This window comes from Schistocerca piceifrons, chromosome X (genome assembly GCF_021461385.2).
Source record: "Schistocerca piceifrons isolate TAMUIC-IGC-003096 chromosome X, iqSchPice1.1, whole genome shotgun sequence".
Taxonomy (NCBI): domain Eukaryota; kingdom Metazoa; phylum Arthropoda; class Insecta; order Orthoptera; family Acrididae; genus Schistocerca; species Schistocerca piceifrons.
In genome coordinates this window covers 804,033,628-804,051,433 of record NC_060149.1, presented here as the reverse complement: position 1 = coordinate 804,051,433, position 17,806 = coordinate 804,033,628, and the positions used below count along the sequence as shown (strand labels likewise).

Sequence of the window (17,806 nt, the reverse complement as noted above, 5' to 3'; positions counted from 1 at the left end):
GGTTTTAGTCTTACGTAAAATGAGTAAGCAATTTGAAATACTCTATTCATTGACTCGGTGACCGTACTGACACCGAAACGGAAGACAACAGAGATAAATCCGAAACACTGAAGTCGGTCTTCCGAAATTGTCTCACGGCGGAAGATCGTAACATGGTGCCTCCATTCAATCATAGTACGAAAATCGGAATGGCAGTTATTGAGATAACCGGTGGCGGAATAGAAAAGCAACTGCAATTGCTTAGTAGTGGAAAGACATCAGGATCAGATGAGATACCTACAAGATCCTACAAAGACAATGCGAAACAACTTGCGCCCCTTTTAGCAGAAGTTTATAGTAGAAACCTCGAGGAAAGAAGGGTACCTAGCAATTGGAGGAAAAAACGCAGGTCATTTCTGTTTTGAAGAAGGGTCGTAGGACAGTTGCATATACAGGGTGTTTCAAAAATGACCGGTATATTTGAAACGGCAATAAAAACTAAACGAGCAGCGATAGAAATACACCGTTTGTTGCAATATGCTTGGGACAACAGTACATTTTCAGGCAGACAAACTTTCGAAATTACAGTAGTTACAATTTTCAACAACAGATGGCGCTGCGGTCTGGGAAACTCTATAGTACGATATTTTCCACATATCCACCATGCGTAGCAATAATATGGCGCAGTCTCTGAATGAAATTACCCGAAACCTTTGACAACGTGTCTGGCCGAATGGCTTCACATGCAGATGAGATGTACTGCTTCAGCTGTTCAATTGTTTCTGGATTCTGGCGGTACACTTGGTCTTTCAAGTGTCCCCACAGAAAGAAGTCACAGGGGTTCATGTCTGGCGAATAGGGAGGCCAATCCACGCCACCTCCTGTATGTTTCGGATAGCCCAAAGCAATCACACGATCATCAAAATATTCATTCAGGAAATTAAAGACGTCGGCCGTGCGATGTGAGCGGGCACCATCTTGCATAAACCACGAGGTGTTCGCAGTGTCGTCTAAGGCAGTTTGTACCGCCACAAATTCACGAAGAATGTCCAGATAGCGTGATGCAGTAATCGTTTCGGATCTGAAAAATGGGCCAATGATTCCTTTGGAAGAAATGGCGGCCCAGACCAGTACTTTTTGAGGATGCAGGGACGATGGGACTGCAACATGGGGCTTTTCGGTTCCCCATATGCGCCAGTTCTGTTTATTGACGAAGCCGTCCAGGTAAAAATAAGCTTCGTCAGTAAACCAAATGCTGCCCACATGCATATCGCCGTCATCAATCCTGTGCACTATATCGTTAGCGAATGTCTCTCGTGCAGCAATGGTAGCGGCGCTGAGGGGTTGCCGCGTTTGAATTTTGTATGGATAGAGGTGTAAACTCTGGCGCATGAGACGATACATGGACGTTGGCGTCATTTGGACCGCAGCTGCAACACGGCGAACGGAAACCCGAGGCCGCTGTTGGATCACCTGCTGCTCTAGCTGCGCGTTGCCCTCTGTGGTTGCCGTACGCGGTCGCCCTACCTTTCCAGCACGTTCATCCGTCACGTTCCCAGTCCGTTGAAATTTTTCAAACAGATCCTTTATTGTATCGCTTTTCGGTCCTTTGGTTACATTAAACCTCCGTTGAAAACTTCGTCTTGTTGCAACAACACTGTGTTCTAGGCGGTGGAATTCCAACACCAGAAAAATCCTCTGTTCTAAGGAATAAACCATGTTGTCTACAGCACACTTGCACGTTGTGAACAGCACACGCTTACAGCAGAAAGACGACGTACAGAATGGCGCACCCACAGACTGCGTTGTCTTCTATATCTTTCACATCACTTGCAGCGCCATCTGTTGTTGAAAATTGTAACTACTGTAATTTCGAAAGTTTGTCCGCCTGAAAATGTACTGTTGTCCCAAGCATATTGCAACAAACGGTGTATTTCTATCGCTGCTCGTTTAGTTTTTATTGCCGTTTCAAATATACCGGTCATTTTTGAAACACCCTGTAGTTGTAGATCTATACCGTTGACGTCAATCTGTTGTAGTAGTATGGGACACGTTTTATGCTCAAGAATTATGTCGTGTTTTGGAGAGCCGAAATCTCCTCTATAAATTCAACGCGGATTCCGGAAACAGGGATCTTGCGAAACTCAGCTCGCTCTGTTCGTCCATAACATCCATAGCGCTGTAGATAACGACGCTCAAGTTGATGTCATGTTCTTTGACTTCGCTCAGCCAGGTTATCTCCACTGCTGCTGCCAGATCTCCAGTGTTGCTACCGGAGATTGGAGCTCTGTGTACTAGACTTCACACCTGTGTATACCGCCAAACGACCCACAATAAATGCGTATTCTTCCTACTATACTGTATACTGGATGCATAACAAGCAAAATTTAGTTATTGTGACGTCGTCTGGTGTTGCAATTGTAATGGTCAGTCGTGTACTTGTGGAACACTTCCCGCATTGTCTACAGTCACTAGCACGCACAGTTTATATGCCATATAGTCCTATATCTGCAACTTTTACGATGTTCTTCATTCAATGTTATTCTTTGTGCATGCAGAAACATGTCGTTTAAATACACTTTCAGGGTTCTGTCCAGTTTTCAGTTGCTGCTAGAGACGAACGACTCGCCAGAGTACCATTGTTGACGGTCTGTGAAACCGAGAACTGGTTTTTTTCTTCCGCAGGGAAAGCGACTGTGACGTCAGCATGTGGCTGATCGGGAGGCTCGTGCAAGTGGTGGTGGTGCTCGCGCTACTGAGTGGAGGGGCACTCGGCTGGGGCGGGCTCTTTAACCGCTTTAGCCCGGAGATGCTGAGCAACCTGGGCTACGGCGGGCACGGCTACGGCGCCTACCGCTCCTCGCAGCCTTTACTACAGGTAAAACACTCTATTCTCTCAAAATTCATTAATTTGGAAACTTACTGCTAGATTAAAATTGTAAGGCACACTTGGGCCCAAACCAGGAACAGTGCCCTCACACAATGAGCTGTCAAGGCACGACTCACGACCCATCCTTACACCTCTACTTCCACCAATACTTCTCTTTCCTAACATTTGTTTCACTATTCTTCCATTTTGCCATTCGAATCTGGACATCTGCCTTCTGCGAGTTTCTCTCTACCAGACGAGCAATCCGAAAATTATTAGAGCCATATGCGAAGTTTGAGTCCATCTATTCTATTCTTACAAACAGCCTCCGTACCCGAGGTCGATAACGCACGTTAGAAAGAGTCAGTTCCTCTTCACCAAACCGTCCATCTGTATTCAAAGTTAACCCTAAAACTTCCGCAGTGGCTATCATACTGGACTCGCATTCGGGAGGACGACGGTTCAATCCCTCGTCTGGCCATCCTGATTTAGGTTTTCCGTGATTTCCCTAAATCACTCTAGGCAAATGCCGGGATGGTTCCTTAGAAAGGGCACGGCCGACTTCCTTTCCTAATCCGATGAGACCGATGACCTCGCAGTTTGGTCTCTTCCCCAAAAACGACCCAACCCAACCCTAAAAAGTCTCTGACATCTGGAAAAGTCGGTGTTTCTCGGTTCTTCGGATTTGAGCCTTAATTTCGGCAGTGACCTTGATACACTTCGAGAAAATCAGGGTATTTGCAAGCCCTCTCTGTCACCTGGATCACCAGCCAGAACAAACACGTGCCCTACAACCAGTCATTGGAGTGAACTGGATGATGTTGGCTGGCAGTTAAGGCACAGGTCACACATTCAGAACAGTGCGAAGGGGCTCGCAGTGATTGCGGGCTCTGGCTCTGAGCACTATGGGACTTAACATCTTAGGTCATCAGTCCCTTAGAACTTAGAACTACTTAAACCTAACTAACCTAAGGACATCACACACATCCATGCCCGAGGCAGGATTCGAACCTGCGACCGTAGCAGTCCCGCGGTTCCGGACTGCAGCGCCTAGAAACGCACGCAGTGATTGCGCTGGATGCGCATTTGGTAGTATAGCGGTTAAAATTCATCCATCTACGTTTTGGTTGTCTTTGTGTACTGGTGTAGATGGGTGTGGGCGCGTGGCTTTTTGGTGTAGGTGGATGGGTGGAAGATGCAGGCAGCCAATGGCTTACCATACAAATTATTGACTTTCTAAATAGACGTGCATTCCAAATACGCTCCCACGAGTGCTGGGGGTCAGGCGGAGAACGATGAACCTCCGATCGAGACGCGCCATTGTCAGCGCTATTTGTCCACGCCGCTCGGCAATGAGTAACCACGCCTAGCTGCATATTCCAAGTTGTTTCGTAGTACCGTGTTATGCGACCGCGCGTTGGCTCACGGAACTGTGAGCGAAGTGATCCAACATTCAGCCCAGTGATAGTCCGTGGCGTTTTCTAGGGCCAAACCCCAGACCAGTAGCTGGAAAGAGGTGGCTAGCATTGGCGGACCCCAATGGCTCGGGGATGGGAGCCTCTTATTTCGACCCTCTGCCCGTCTAAACTACGGTTGGACCACCGGGCTCGCGGTCTCGTCGAGATATTGGAAGAACGTTGGCGGCCTCGCGGCGGAGGCCTGTACAAAGCGGACGCCGATTCTTAGCGCAGCTGCACCCGTGATCAGCCTGGTCGCGCAGCTAATTTTCATACACGCCATGTTGCTCCAGGGGTCACGCAGCTCACCAAGCGCCGCCAAAAGGTCCCGAACACTACTCATTGCCCCAGCTGGTTGCGGAAGTGCTACCATGGCGTAATGCTAAACCAGCGCATGGTACTACTAGCCTGGATTTCAGCACCAGGCTCTGGCATGGTCCAGCGTGATTACACGTGGTTTCCCTAAATCGCTTGCGCTCCCTCTCTAATGGAGTCGTCGTTGAGAGGATGTTGAACTCTAACCTTGCTTCCTTCCATCGAGTCGCAAGGAGCGGGGTTCAAATTCTCGTCGGTGAACTAAGATTGAGCTTTGTCTTAATCGATTAAGGTGAGTTTACTCTAGCCGATATTGTGCCCCATTTCATATGACTTCGTCGTCCACGGGACGTTAATATTCCTTCCTTAATCGGTGTCGCCTATATCAATTAGCTATCCTTAAAATACAAGGAAAAATTAAGGCGTCATCGTACATAAATCCAGAAAACCCCCCTGGGTCTCCTAGATAACAGTTCCACAGTACATTTTTGTACTCTAACCTTGTGTTAACCTTGAAACACAAAGTTCCTTACCGAGAGAGGTGGCGCAGTGGACTCGCACTCGGGAGGACGACGATTCAAACCAGCGTCCGGCCATCCAGATTAGATTTTCCGTTACGTCCCTAGATCACTTCAGGCAAAGGCCGGGATGGTTCCTTTGAAAGGGGACGACCGATTTCCTTCCCCATCTTCCCCTAATCCGATGGGACTGATGATATCGCTGTTTGGTCCCCTCCCCCGAATCAACCAACCAACAAAGTTGCGTGATAAGTCCAGGGGGTTTCCGTGAGCACAAACTCTCCCAAAGTAAAACACTTTCAGTTTGGCAATACATCAGTTCCTCAGATTTGCTTTTAAGGATAGCTCGTCCTTTATAAATTCTTCGATTTAGTAACTTTCTTTATCGTTTATACATCAGTCTTTAGACTTTCCAAAAGGAAGAAGAGAATACCTCGATAATCCTGTGGGATTTCACGGAATGTCCAGAACGGATTAAGTGGCTGCTATGTCAGTTACCTTAGCAAGGATAAAATGACAACTGATGCTATCAATAGGAACTTTGCGTGACTGTACCTCTCCAGCCTTGTTGTTTGCTAATTACGGCCAAGAAAATTTTCTTACGAGACGATTTTTAAAGCGAATAATTTGCATCCTTATCGTTGCTGACGTAGCTCTGCGAACGCTGCTGTTAATCTCACGCAACGTGACGCTGCACGCGAAGTGGGCGGCTAATTCTTGGCCTTGGAAGCCGTATCTGAGACAAAAATTTCGTGTCACCGTTTTACTGCAACTCCTTCTCGAATCAGCCTCCGGATCTGCTCCGCCCTTTCAGGAGAACTTTACGAGTTTCACGTATTCGCTTCGAGCAGTCACTTACCTTGCATGTACGCTGAGTAGCTCAAATCGAGAACAGCTTAGCTACCAAGTCACGAAACAGTAACGTGGTAACCGAGTTTGTGCTGGACGTATGGTCCCTTGATTCGAAGATTACGTTAATCCATTTCTTTCACCTTAACCGATAGAACGGGCAACCATTTATGAAAAAGCAAGAGCATATGTTACGTAAATAATGGCAGAAATAATATTCACCCTTAATACCACCTCCTGTTTCTGTATCCTTTTGTTCCAGTTTGTTTCCATTGTAAAGTGCCATTTACTTTAACGATATAGATTTTTCTAACAATATTTTCCCATCAGCGTCTGCGTTTCAAACTCGTATGGTACATGAAGTTCAAAAATCATCAAAATGGTGATTTTAAAGTGACTGAACTATTGGAAATCGTGGTGTAATACTAAGCACGTCTACCCATGGGTATATTTGCATGTTGAGTCGCAAGTCGGAGTAAGAAAGTGGTAGCCCCTCCATTACAATTATGGACAGTGAACCTTTGATTTTATAAGATTTCGTTCATATCACTGACCAAATGTTGCAGTACAAGAGAAATAATTGTAATGTTAGTTTTAGCACAACAAATTAAATATCAGTCTATAAATTTCTACCTCAGAGAATCAGGTTTTCGCGAAATGTAATGCTGTGAGTATCAAGTTTTTTTCATTGGTATACACTACAGCATTACTGATTTATTCATTATGCATGAAAAGGTCCATAACCCATAAATATTGGACTCTAATTTTATCATTTAGAGGAAGTTCGATTATGAATCGCATTAATATTAAGCACACAGAAGAACGTTTCCTGACTTGGAGGGATAAACTATTGAGCACTCCGACGCACTTGAATGATTCATGAACAACGTCGAAGAAGTGTTATGAAATGGTGTTATTGATTTTTTTTAGAACACCAATGCAATTTTCAAGATAACTTAAGCGCTGATCAAAGACTTTGAAACTGCAACTCAAAATAATATCAACGTAGATGACAGAGAAGATAAAGGACGATCAGTGCAAACTTCGAGTGCTATGATTGTGTCTTTGCTATCAGAACGATTAAAATTCCGGAGAAAAAGAATGTTACCTGAAATCACAGAGAAAAGAAAAGGTCACCAATAACTGATTAACTTCAGCAACTGAAATAACTATACAGTAAGTAAATACTCATCGCTTTAGTTAGAAAGCTGGTTCATATTTTACTAACTGAAGGCGTTATTTGCTGTGAAAATTACTTTGCTTCGGTATTATTTTGGACTACTATTTTTTTAGAATCATTATCATTATTCTGGCTAATATAACTTTCTCACTGGATACATAGCTTGTAGGTTAGTAAATAATGTAGTGAAAATTGCAATCTACTCGTGAGTGCCTTAAAATCAACCAAACTTGCAGTAAAATGTCAAATAATTTGGGCCATAGAGTTCAGTGTTGACTGGACTGATGTAACACTAAAGGCCCAGTCAACGTACTCTCCAGTTTATTTGAATAACTTGGTATCACTGAAGGGTCAAATAAACTGGTGGCGAAGAGAATAACAGATCATACACTACTAGTCATGAAAAATTCTACATAGTCTTTCAGCACGTGCGGATACAGGGACCAGTATTCGAATTGGAAATATTGGGAGAGTCATACTTCCTTATTCACTCTCTATATATCTCTCTCTCTCTTTCTCTTTCCTTCCCTCCCTCCCCCCCCCCCCTAAATATAACTTGCCGTCATCCAAACTTTTAATATGTCACAGACGCCTACGATTTCAATAATAGTACCAAAATGTATGCAGTGTTTTAATTTAATAATAATAAATTGCTTAGTCACAGCAAAGTATATAACAATAATAATAATAACAATTGCTTGCATCTGCACATAGTGTATTGCTTTAGCATAACCTCAAAGAACTTGCTATTCAGAGAACTGCACCATCTGAAAACTGTAGGTTGAAAATTTGAGAATTGCATGTGTCATGCAGTTTACTTAAGATCTCTGATAGCAACGAACAACTTTGAAGACGTCATAATTTACACTTGCAATCACCATTACAAGCTGTTTACTAAGCACTAAGACTGTCAAAACATCTCTGCAGATAGAAAATGCGAGCGTGTAAAAGAGAGGAACGTGTTACCTTTCAGTACTTTCCATCAATGTTCGGGAAGTCAGCCCCCTGTTTTTTCACCCTTAGTGTAGGGTCTTTTCCTTTATATATTTCCTACTCCACTTCCTGAGATTTGGCGGTTATTCCTGTAGAAACACGAACTACAAACATCAAAAAAGTTGTGCATCATCCCGGTTCCAAGAACTCCTGAAGACAGACGTTGACTGTGGATATTGTATCACAGACACAGTCCCTTTGACTGTTCAGAGATGTCACTAAAGCCTCCCAAAGATGGAAAAAACCATGCATGAGCAGCGCCTATTATACGTAGAGTGTCCGACAGCCTATCAGTTCCAGTCAGTCCACCGGGAAGGAGGAACACGGCTCGTGTTGTCTGTAGTTCAACCATGCGTAGACGGTCAGTACCACGGTTCGATCGCGTCCACATTGTTAGCTTGTGCCAGCAAGGGCTCTCAACAAGGGAAGTGTCCAGGCGTCTCGGAGTGAACCAAAGCGATGTTGTTCGGACATGGAGGAGATACAGAGAGACAGGAACTGTCGATGACATGCCTCGCTCAGGCCGCCCAAGGGCTCCTACTGCAGTGGATGACCGCTACCTAGGGTTTATGGCTCGGATGAACCCTGACAGCAACGCCACCATGTTGAGTAATGCTTTTCGTGCAGCAACAGGACGTCGTGTTACGAATCAAACTGTGTGCAATAGGCTGCAAGATGCGCAGCTTCACACCTTATGTCCATGGCGATGTCCATCTTTGCAATCACGACACCACGCAGCGCAGCACAGATGGGTTCAACAACATGCCGAATGGACCGCTCAGGATTGGCATCACGTTATCATCACAGATGAGTGTCGCATATGCCTTCAACCAGACAATCGTCGAAGACGAGTTTGGAGGCAACCCGGTCAGGCTGAACGCCTTAGACACTGCCCAGCGAGTGCAGCAAGAAGGAGGTTCCCTGCTGTTTTGGGATGGCATGATGTGGGGCCGACGTACGCCACTGGTGGTCATGGAAGCCGCCGTAACGGCTGTACGATACGTGAATGCCATCCTCCGACCGATAGTGCAACTATATCGGCAGCATATTGGCTAGGCATTCGTCTTGATGGACAACAATTCGCGCCCCCATTGTGCACATCCTGTGAATGACTTCCTGCAGGATAACGACATCAAAAATGGTTCAAATAGCTCTGAGCGCTATGGGGCTCAACTTCTGAGGTGATCAGTCCCCTAGAACTACTTAAACCTAATTAACCTAAGGACATCACACACATCCATGCCCGAGGCAGGATTCGAACCTCCGACCGTAGCGGTCCCGCGGTTCCAGACTGTAGCGCCTAGAACCGCACGGCCACTCCGGCCGGTGATAACGACATCGCTCGGCTAGAGTGGATAGCATGTTCTCCAGGCATGAACCCTATCGGACATGCCTAGGATAGATTGATAAGGGCTGTTTGTGGACGACGTGGCCCAACAACAACTCTGAGGAATCTACGCCGAATCGCTTTTGCGGAGTGGGACAATCTGGGCCAACAGTGCCTTGATGAACTTGTGGATAGTATGCCACGACGCATACAGGCATTCATAAATGCAAGAAGACGTTCTACTGAGAATTAGAGGTACCGGTCTGTACAGCAATCTGGATCACAACCTCTAAAGGTCTCGCTGTATGGTGTTACAACATGCAGTGTGTGGTTTTCATGAGCAATAAAAAGGGCGAAATGATGTTTATATTGATCTCTATTCCAATTTTCTGTACACGTTTCGGAACTCTCGGAACCGAGGTGATGCAAAACTTTTTTTGATGTGTGTATACCGGATTTCTTGTTGACAGCACGTACAGCCAGCCTACGGATATGTGTATTTACCTGGCTGTCATGCTAGCGGCCAGCCCGGGAGCACATCTACGTGGCAAGCCCTCACGAAAGGCACTTCCACTCTACTCCCCGAAAACTAGCTGTGAATTTGGAAATTCGTATACTTAATCGGCAAGCATGTGACAGCATGCGTACCTAATATGCTCTAAAACGTCGTGCATAAAAACTGGATTTTCCGGTGCTCATACCTCGGGTTCTACTGGTAATAAAAAAGCAGGGTCAAGTGTTTTGGACATGCCTTGGGCTAGGGACAATTTGTATAATCAACAGAAGGATTATCTTAGTGTCAATATCCTGCAGTACAGACTCAAAGTATGAATATTTCACACTTCCTCCTGCTCAGGCAAATCGAGCAAATAGGTTGGTTCTTTTTGCATTTTATGTGGTCTAAGGTGACCTTGATGGGACTTACGGGACTGTTGGGTATGAGTGAGTTACAGTTACAAAAGCGTAGTGAGCGAAATTCAGCGTCCAGTCTCAGAAAAACTAAAGTATCCGTGTGGTAGTGGAGCAATTGGTTCGGCTCTGTTAGAAAGAGCAGCTTCAACTTTAAAAGCAGCAGTTGTGGTGTCACATGGGCACCGTAGCGCCGCGATGGCCAACGCAGAGGATGATGCAGCGTCCGTTTGGCGGGCCATAGTCCATTATAATGCTAAAGAGTCGGCCGTTTGGCGGGCCAAGGTCCAACGTAATTATTCGTTGGTTTGCGAACACTGGACCTGTGCACTTCTTACTTCAAAGGCACGTCCAGTGTTGTGCAAGAAGCTGCTCCACAGTAGACTCGTTCGCTCCAAGAGTGTCAACGCCCTCGACAGCCTGAAATCGAACACTGTCATATCAAGAAATGACAATGGCAACATACTGATAAAACAGCGTGAATCCGCTCCTCTCTCAGTAAGATTGTAAATTCTTGCTAGGTGCAACGTGAAGCCATCGGACTTCTCTCGGTCAGTACTAAAATAGCAGCAAAGTAATCGTCACCAGAAACATCACGATTACTGTCGTCTTCAGTACGAACGCCAGCAGCTGAGCCCGAAAACAAACAAGAGGTGTCATCAATAAAACGAAAACTACGATCAAACAGATGAGAAGTGCGATATTTTGCGCATCGGCAAGACAGACAGTAATGAAATGCGGCTGCACATAGGCAACGCTTTTCTTGGGTGTACACTGATGGAAAAAAAATCTCAACACAAAATATAATTAATGTAGAATAATGAAATTTCGGGAATACATTCCTGTAGGTGATTAACACTGCAAGATCACAGGTTAACGTAAGAGTGAGTAAGCCATTGCAGATGTGAAATGCTGGTACGTTAGTAACCGGTGTAACTGCCAGAATGTTGAATGCAAGCACGCAGAGGTTCGTGTATTGTGTTGTGAATGTGCCGGCTGTCAGTTTGTGGGACAGACATCCATGACTGTTGCACTTGGTCGGCCAATACAAGGACAGTTAATGCTGTTTGTTGATGACGCTGGAGTTTTCATCCGATGATGTCCGATATGTGCTCGATTACACACAGATCATGTGATCGAGCAGGCCGAGGCAATATGTCGACAATCCAGGCGCAACCAGCTTTCATCAGAAGATACAAGGGACTTCCAACGTGCCCTGTAATGAGCTCTCGCTTTACACAACTGAAGTCGCAGATGCGATGGTTTAACTAACTCCTCCGGAAGAGGGCACGAAGGCCCAACGGTACCGACCGGTCGCCGTGTCATCCTCAGACCACAGGCGTCACTGGATGCAGATATGTCTACATCTACATCTACATTTATACTCCGCAAGCCACCCAACGGTGTGTGGCGGAGGGCACTTCACGTGCCACTGTCATCACCTCCCTTTCCTGTTCCAGTCGCGTATAGTTCGCGGGAAGAACGACTGACGGAAAGCCTCCGTGTGCACTCGAATCTCTCTAATTTTACATTCGTGATCTCCTCGGGAGGTATAAGTAGGGGAAGGAAATATATTCGATACCTCATCCAGAAACGCACCCTCTCGAAACCTGGGCAGCAAGCTACACCGCGCTGCAGAGCGCCTCTCTTGCAGAGTCTGCCACTTGAGTTTGCTAAACATCTCCGTAACGCTATCACGCTTACCAAATAACCCTGTGACGAAATGCGCCGCTTTTCTTTGGATCTCCTCTATCTCCTCCGTCAACCCGATCTGGTACGGATCCCACACTGATGAGCAATATTCAAGTATAGGTCGAACGAGCGTCTTGTAAGCCACCTCCTTTGTTGATGGACTACATTTTCTAGGGACTCTCCCAACGAATCTCAACCTGGCACCCGCCTTATCAACAACTAATTTTATATGATCATTCCACTTCAAATCGTTCCGCACGCATATTCCCAGATATTTTACAGAAGTAACTGCTACCAGTGTTTGTTCCGCTATCATATAATCATACAATAAAGGATCCTTCTTTCTATGTATTCGCAATACATTACATTTCTCTATGTTAAGGTCAGTTGCTACTCCCTGCACCAAGTGCCTATCCGATGCATATCTTCCTGCATTTCGCTACAATTTTCTAATGCTGCAACCTCTCTGTATACTACAGCATCATCCGCGAAAAGCCGCATGGAACTTCCGACACTATCTACTAGGTCATTTATATATATTGTGAAAAGCAATGGTCCCATAACACTCCCCTGTGGCACGCCAGAGGTTACTTTAACGTCTGTAGACGTCTCTCCATAGAGAACAAAATGCTGTGTTCTGTTTGCTAAAAAATCTTCAATCCAGCCACACAGCTGGTCTGATATTCCGTAGGCTCTTACTTTGTTTATCAGGCGACAGTGCGGAACTGTATCGAACGCCTTCCGGAAGTCAAGAAAAATAGCATCTACCTAGGAGCCTGTATCTAATATTTTGTGGGTCTCATGAACAAATAAAGCGAGTTGGGTCTCTCACGATCGCTGTTTCCGGAATCCATGTTGATTCCTACAGAGTAGATTCTGGGTTTCCAGAAACGACATGATACGCGAGCAAAAAGCATGTTCTAAAATTCTACAACAGTTCGACGTCAGAGATATAGGTCTATAGTTTTGCGCATCTGCTCGACGACCCTTCTTGAAGACTGGGACTGCCTGTGTTCTTTTCCAATCATTTGGAATTTTCCGTTCCTCTAGAGACTTGCGGTACACGGCTGTTAGAAGGGGGCAACTTCTTTCGCGTAATCTGTGTAGAATGGAACTGGTATCCCGCCAGGTCCAGTGGACTCTGTTGAGTGTTCTCAGTTGCTTTTCTATTCCTTGGACACTTATTTCGATGTCAGCCATTTTTTCGCTCGTGCGAGGATTTAGAGAAGGAACTGCAGTGCGGTCTTCCTCTGTGAAACAGCTTTGGAAAAAGGTGCTTAGTATTTCAAGGAGGGGCATGTGGTCAGTATACCGCGCTCCCGGCCGCATGTCAGTTTCCGAGACCGGAGCCACTACTTTTCAATCACGTAGCTCCTCAGTTTGCCTCCCAAGGGCTGAGTGCACCCCGCTTGCCAACAGCGCTCGGCAGACCGGATGGTCACCCATCCACGTACTAGCCCTGCCCGCCAGCGCTTAACTTCGGTGATCTGACGGGAACCAATGCGATGGTTTGGGGTCAGTGAAATGCACGCTATAGGGCGTCTGGCTCGGAGTCGTCCCTGAAGTAATTGATTTGTAACAGTGCATTGTGTCACTGTAATGCCAACCGTAGCTCAAGTTGCTGCTGCAGATGTAGTACGATGCACCAGAGCCACACGCCTTACACAGTGGTCGCCCCTCGTGGCCGTCCGGAGGCTGGTCTTCCCGAGACTATACATTCTCGTGACCAGTCATGTACAGTACCTACATCCAAGTCTTTCTGCAGTGTCTACAAAGGATTATCCAGCTTCTCGTAGCCCTATCACACCATCTCGTTCAAACTCAGTGAGTTTGTGCACGAGTACGAACGCAATTTCTCCCGAGTACGTCATCTACATCTACATCTACTACATCTACATCCATATTCCGCAAGCCACCTGATGGTGTGTGGCGGAGGGTACCTTGAGTACCTCTATCGGTTCTCTCTTCTATTCCAGTCTCGCATTGTTCGTGGAAAGAAGGATTGTCGGTATGCTTCTGTGTGGGCTCTAATCTCTCTGATTTTATCCTCATGGTCTCTTCGCGAGATATACGTAGGAGGGAGCAATATACTGCTTGACTCTTCGGTGAAGGTATGCTCTCGTAACTTTAACAAAAGCCCGTACCGACCTACTGAGCGTCTCTCCTGCAGAGTCTTCCACTGGAGTTTATCTATCATCTCCGTAACGCTTTCGCGATTACTAAATGATCCTGTAACGAAGCGCGCTGCTCTCCGTTGGATCTTCTCTCTCTCTTCTATCAACCCTATCTGGTACGGATCCCACACTGCTGAGCAGTATTCAAGCAGTGGGCGAACAAGCGTACTGTAACCTACTTCCTTTGTTTTCGGATTGCATTTCCTTAGGATTCTTCCAATGAAGCTCAGTCTGGCATCTGCTTTACCGACGATCAACTTTATATTATCATTCTATTTTAAATCACTCCTAACGCGTACTCCCAGATAATTTATGGAATTAACTGCTTCCAGTTGCTGACCTGCTATTTTGTAGCTAAATGATAAGGGAACTATCTTTCTATGTATCCGCAGCACATTACACTTGTCTACATTGAGATTCAATTGCCATTCTCTGCACCATGCGTCAATTCGCTGCAGATCCTCCTGCATTTCAGTACAATTTTCCATTGTTACTACCTCTCGATATACCACAGCATCATCCGCAAAAAGCCTCAGTGAACTTCCGATGTCATCCACAAGGTCATTTATGTATATTGTGAATAGCAACGGTCCTACGACACTCCCCTGCGGCACACCTGAAATCACTCTTACTTCGGAAGACTTCTCTCCATTGAGAATGACATGCTGCGTTCTGTTATCTAGGATCTCTGCAATCAAATCACACAATTGGTCTGATAGTCCATATGCTCTTACTTTGTTCATTAAACGACTGTGGGGAACTGTATCGAACGCCTTGCGGAAGTCAAGAAACACGGCATCTACCTGTGAACCCGTGTCTATGGCCCTCTGAGTCTCGTGGACGAATAGCGCGAGATGGGTTTCATACGACTGTCTTTTTCGAAACCCATGCTGATTCCTACAGAGTAGATTTCTAGTCTCCAAAAAAGTCATTATACTCGAACATAATACGTGTTCCAAAATTCTACAACTGATCGACGTTAATCACTGCGCTATTTCTCTCTTTGCCACGGGATAGAAACAAATATGAGGAACACATCTAACACCTCTGTTGTCTGACGCCATGACGGAAAAAATATCTTATTGCGACACGTGGCGACGTCACGAAATACGAAACTTTCTTGAGATTTTTTTCTACTTTAGTTTGAAACATTAGTTTTTCTTTTGTACCTGTGTTAATTAAATATGTACCACTTTGTAAGTTCCGCTTTTTGTTGGTCCCTGATCTGCTATTTTTGTCTGCTGCTGTCTGTCCCCTTAGCTGTGTGGTCAGCGCCTGTGACTCCCATGCAGAGGGCCCGGGTTCGATTCCCAGCCGTGTCGGAGATTTTCTCCGCTCGGGGACTGGGAGTTGTGTTGTACTCATCATCATTTCATCATCATCGATACGCAAGTCGATCAATGTAGCGTCAACTATAAAGACTTGCACCTCGGCGGCCTAACTTCCCCAGGTGAGGACTCAGTACCATACGATCACATGTCCTTAATTACTTAAGGCAGTACATGAGTACACTGCACAAAAATTAGTCTACCAAGGTATCATCTGCGCATAGCGTTAAACGTCTCATTGGACTGCCTGTGCAGTCATCGCCTTGCAATATTTGTGTAGTGTTGGCAGAAGAGCCAACACCGTGTTACTATTGGAGGCCGAAATGCACGCGTTTAGCTCACGCAGGCTGGCGTGAGGAGGGAAGGACTACACTGACGTGAGGTCTGGAACATGACAAGGAATTAGAATTCAGAAAGCGGACGTAATTAGTGAGATACTTAACTTTAATCCATTAATGATGAACGTCGCTCTTGACGGTACATGAGTCACAATATTATCTGTTCAGAAAACATTCTTGAAGAATATGGCGCCTTGCTAGGTCGTAGCAAATGACGTAGCTGAAGGCTATGCTAAACTGTCGTGTCGACAAATGAGAGCGTATGTAGACAGTGAACCAACGATAGCAAAGTCGGCTGTACAACTGGGCCGAGTGCTAGGGAGTCTCTCTCTAGACCAGCCGTGTAGCGGCGCTCGGTCTGCAATCACTGATAGTGGCGACATGCGGGTCCGACGTATACTAACGGACCGCGGCCGATTTAAAGGCTACCACCTAGCAAATGTGGTGTCCGGCGATGACACCACAATTTGAAAAGAGGTAAAATCGCACGTCGTTGAAGTGCACTACGTACCTCTAGTCGGCTAATGACCTATTTCTGTGTTGCTTGTCCCGTTGAAGGCATGCAGCTTTATGTGCCGCTGCACGATACCTGACACCTAACGTCCATTATAAGCATATCCCTCCACAAAATCCGCTCGTAAACTGTTTGAAATGGACCTGCGTTCGCTGGCAGTAGTAATTCCTGTCGGGTTTGAAGCCGATCGTCACTGACAAGGTGTGGTACCCTGCTCGTTTTGCTTGTTACACGAATTGGGGTGGTACACCATTCACTATAGACGCGATGCAGAGTCCACGCTGATATTAGTAAATCGGGTAACTTCAGATACAGTATGGTCATGGGCACGTCCAAACACAAAAGCTCCGTTCTGTCACGCATCTACGTGTCAGTGCGATGATTCCATTCAATCGTCTGGCACATACACGCCACATAACTGCCATACATAGCTTACGTCAGCAGTACCAGATATGTAGTGATCCAAAGCCACCAATATGCTCATCTATGAGACAGGGAGGGGAGGTTATGATATTATGGCCAGTAAGCTCCCGTGGACGTAACTTGCCTAATTCTCCTTATTCCCGTTGGCAGGCCTAGCGCAATGGTTAAACCACTAGACCCGTAGCCTAGAGAAGACAGTTTCAAATCTTTGTCCGATCATAGCAATTTAGGTTCCTTATGGTTTAACTTTGGACCAATGCCGCAACAGCTTCTTCAGTAAGCAGGGGGATAACTTTTTACCACGTACGAGATCAACATTTTAACCATTACAAATAATCTGTAGCCTCTCCCTAAAGACCTCGATTCCGACGAGATTAAATTGTATCATTCCTTTTCTTTTATGACTAGTAAGGGCAAGACGCAGAGAGGGCCCTTCCCTCAAATTCGTTCTCTGTTCAGTGTGATTTAGTAAACGTTGCTGACAGTGCTCAAACATCTCATTAAGGTTATGTAGGCCATACTTACGCGAGTGTGTAAGAACAATCTATGATTTTCCGTTGTAACTGCAACATTGGTACTATGACGCGTTCTCCCTGCACATTCTTTGATACATCGCTTGTCGATGAGCAAAACTATATCCCTATCCCTGACGACAATTTTCTGTAAAATTAAAAATCATTATTTTTCGTCACGTACAATGACTTATTTAGGGATCGCTACGCTCCATTGCGCAAAACAACATAATTTTCATAAGTGCTACAGTGTAAATCCAGCCCATTGTATTCGTTATATTCAGGAGGCTATGTTCGTAAGCTCTGTTATTAATTCCGTGTTTTTTACTCGCTTAAAACGCTGAGTCAAACGTTTCCGGTTTAAGTTTGACATGTAACTGCTACAACGTTAAATCTGTGAATTGCGGCGGTATTGTTGTCGGTGGCTAT

General features: G+C 45.6%; 1 protein-coding gene across 1 annotated transcript in view; it reads left to right on the top strand.

Moving 5' to 3' along the window:
- Positions 1-17,806, top strand: part of LOC124721825 (ITG-like peptide) — an 87,656-nt gene that overhangs the window by 21,691 nt on the left and 48,159 nt on the right. The window contains exon 2 of the mRNA XM_047246947.1: positions 2,665-2,857. Within this exon, the coding sequence (XP_047102903.1) occupies positions 2,687-2,857 (171 nt within the window). The 5' untranslated portion in view covers positions 2,665-2,686. The remainder of the gene's footprint in view (positions 1-2,664; positions 2,858-17,806) is intronic.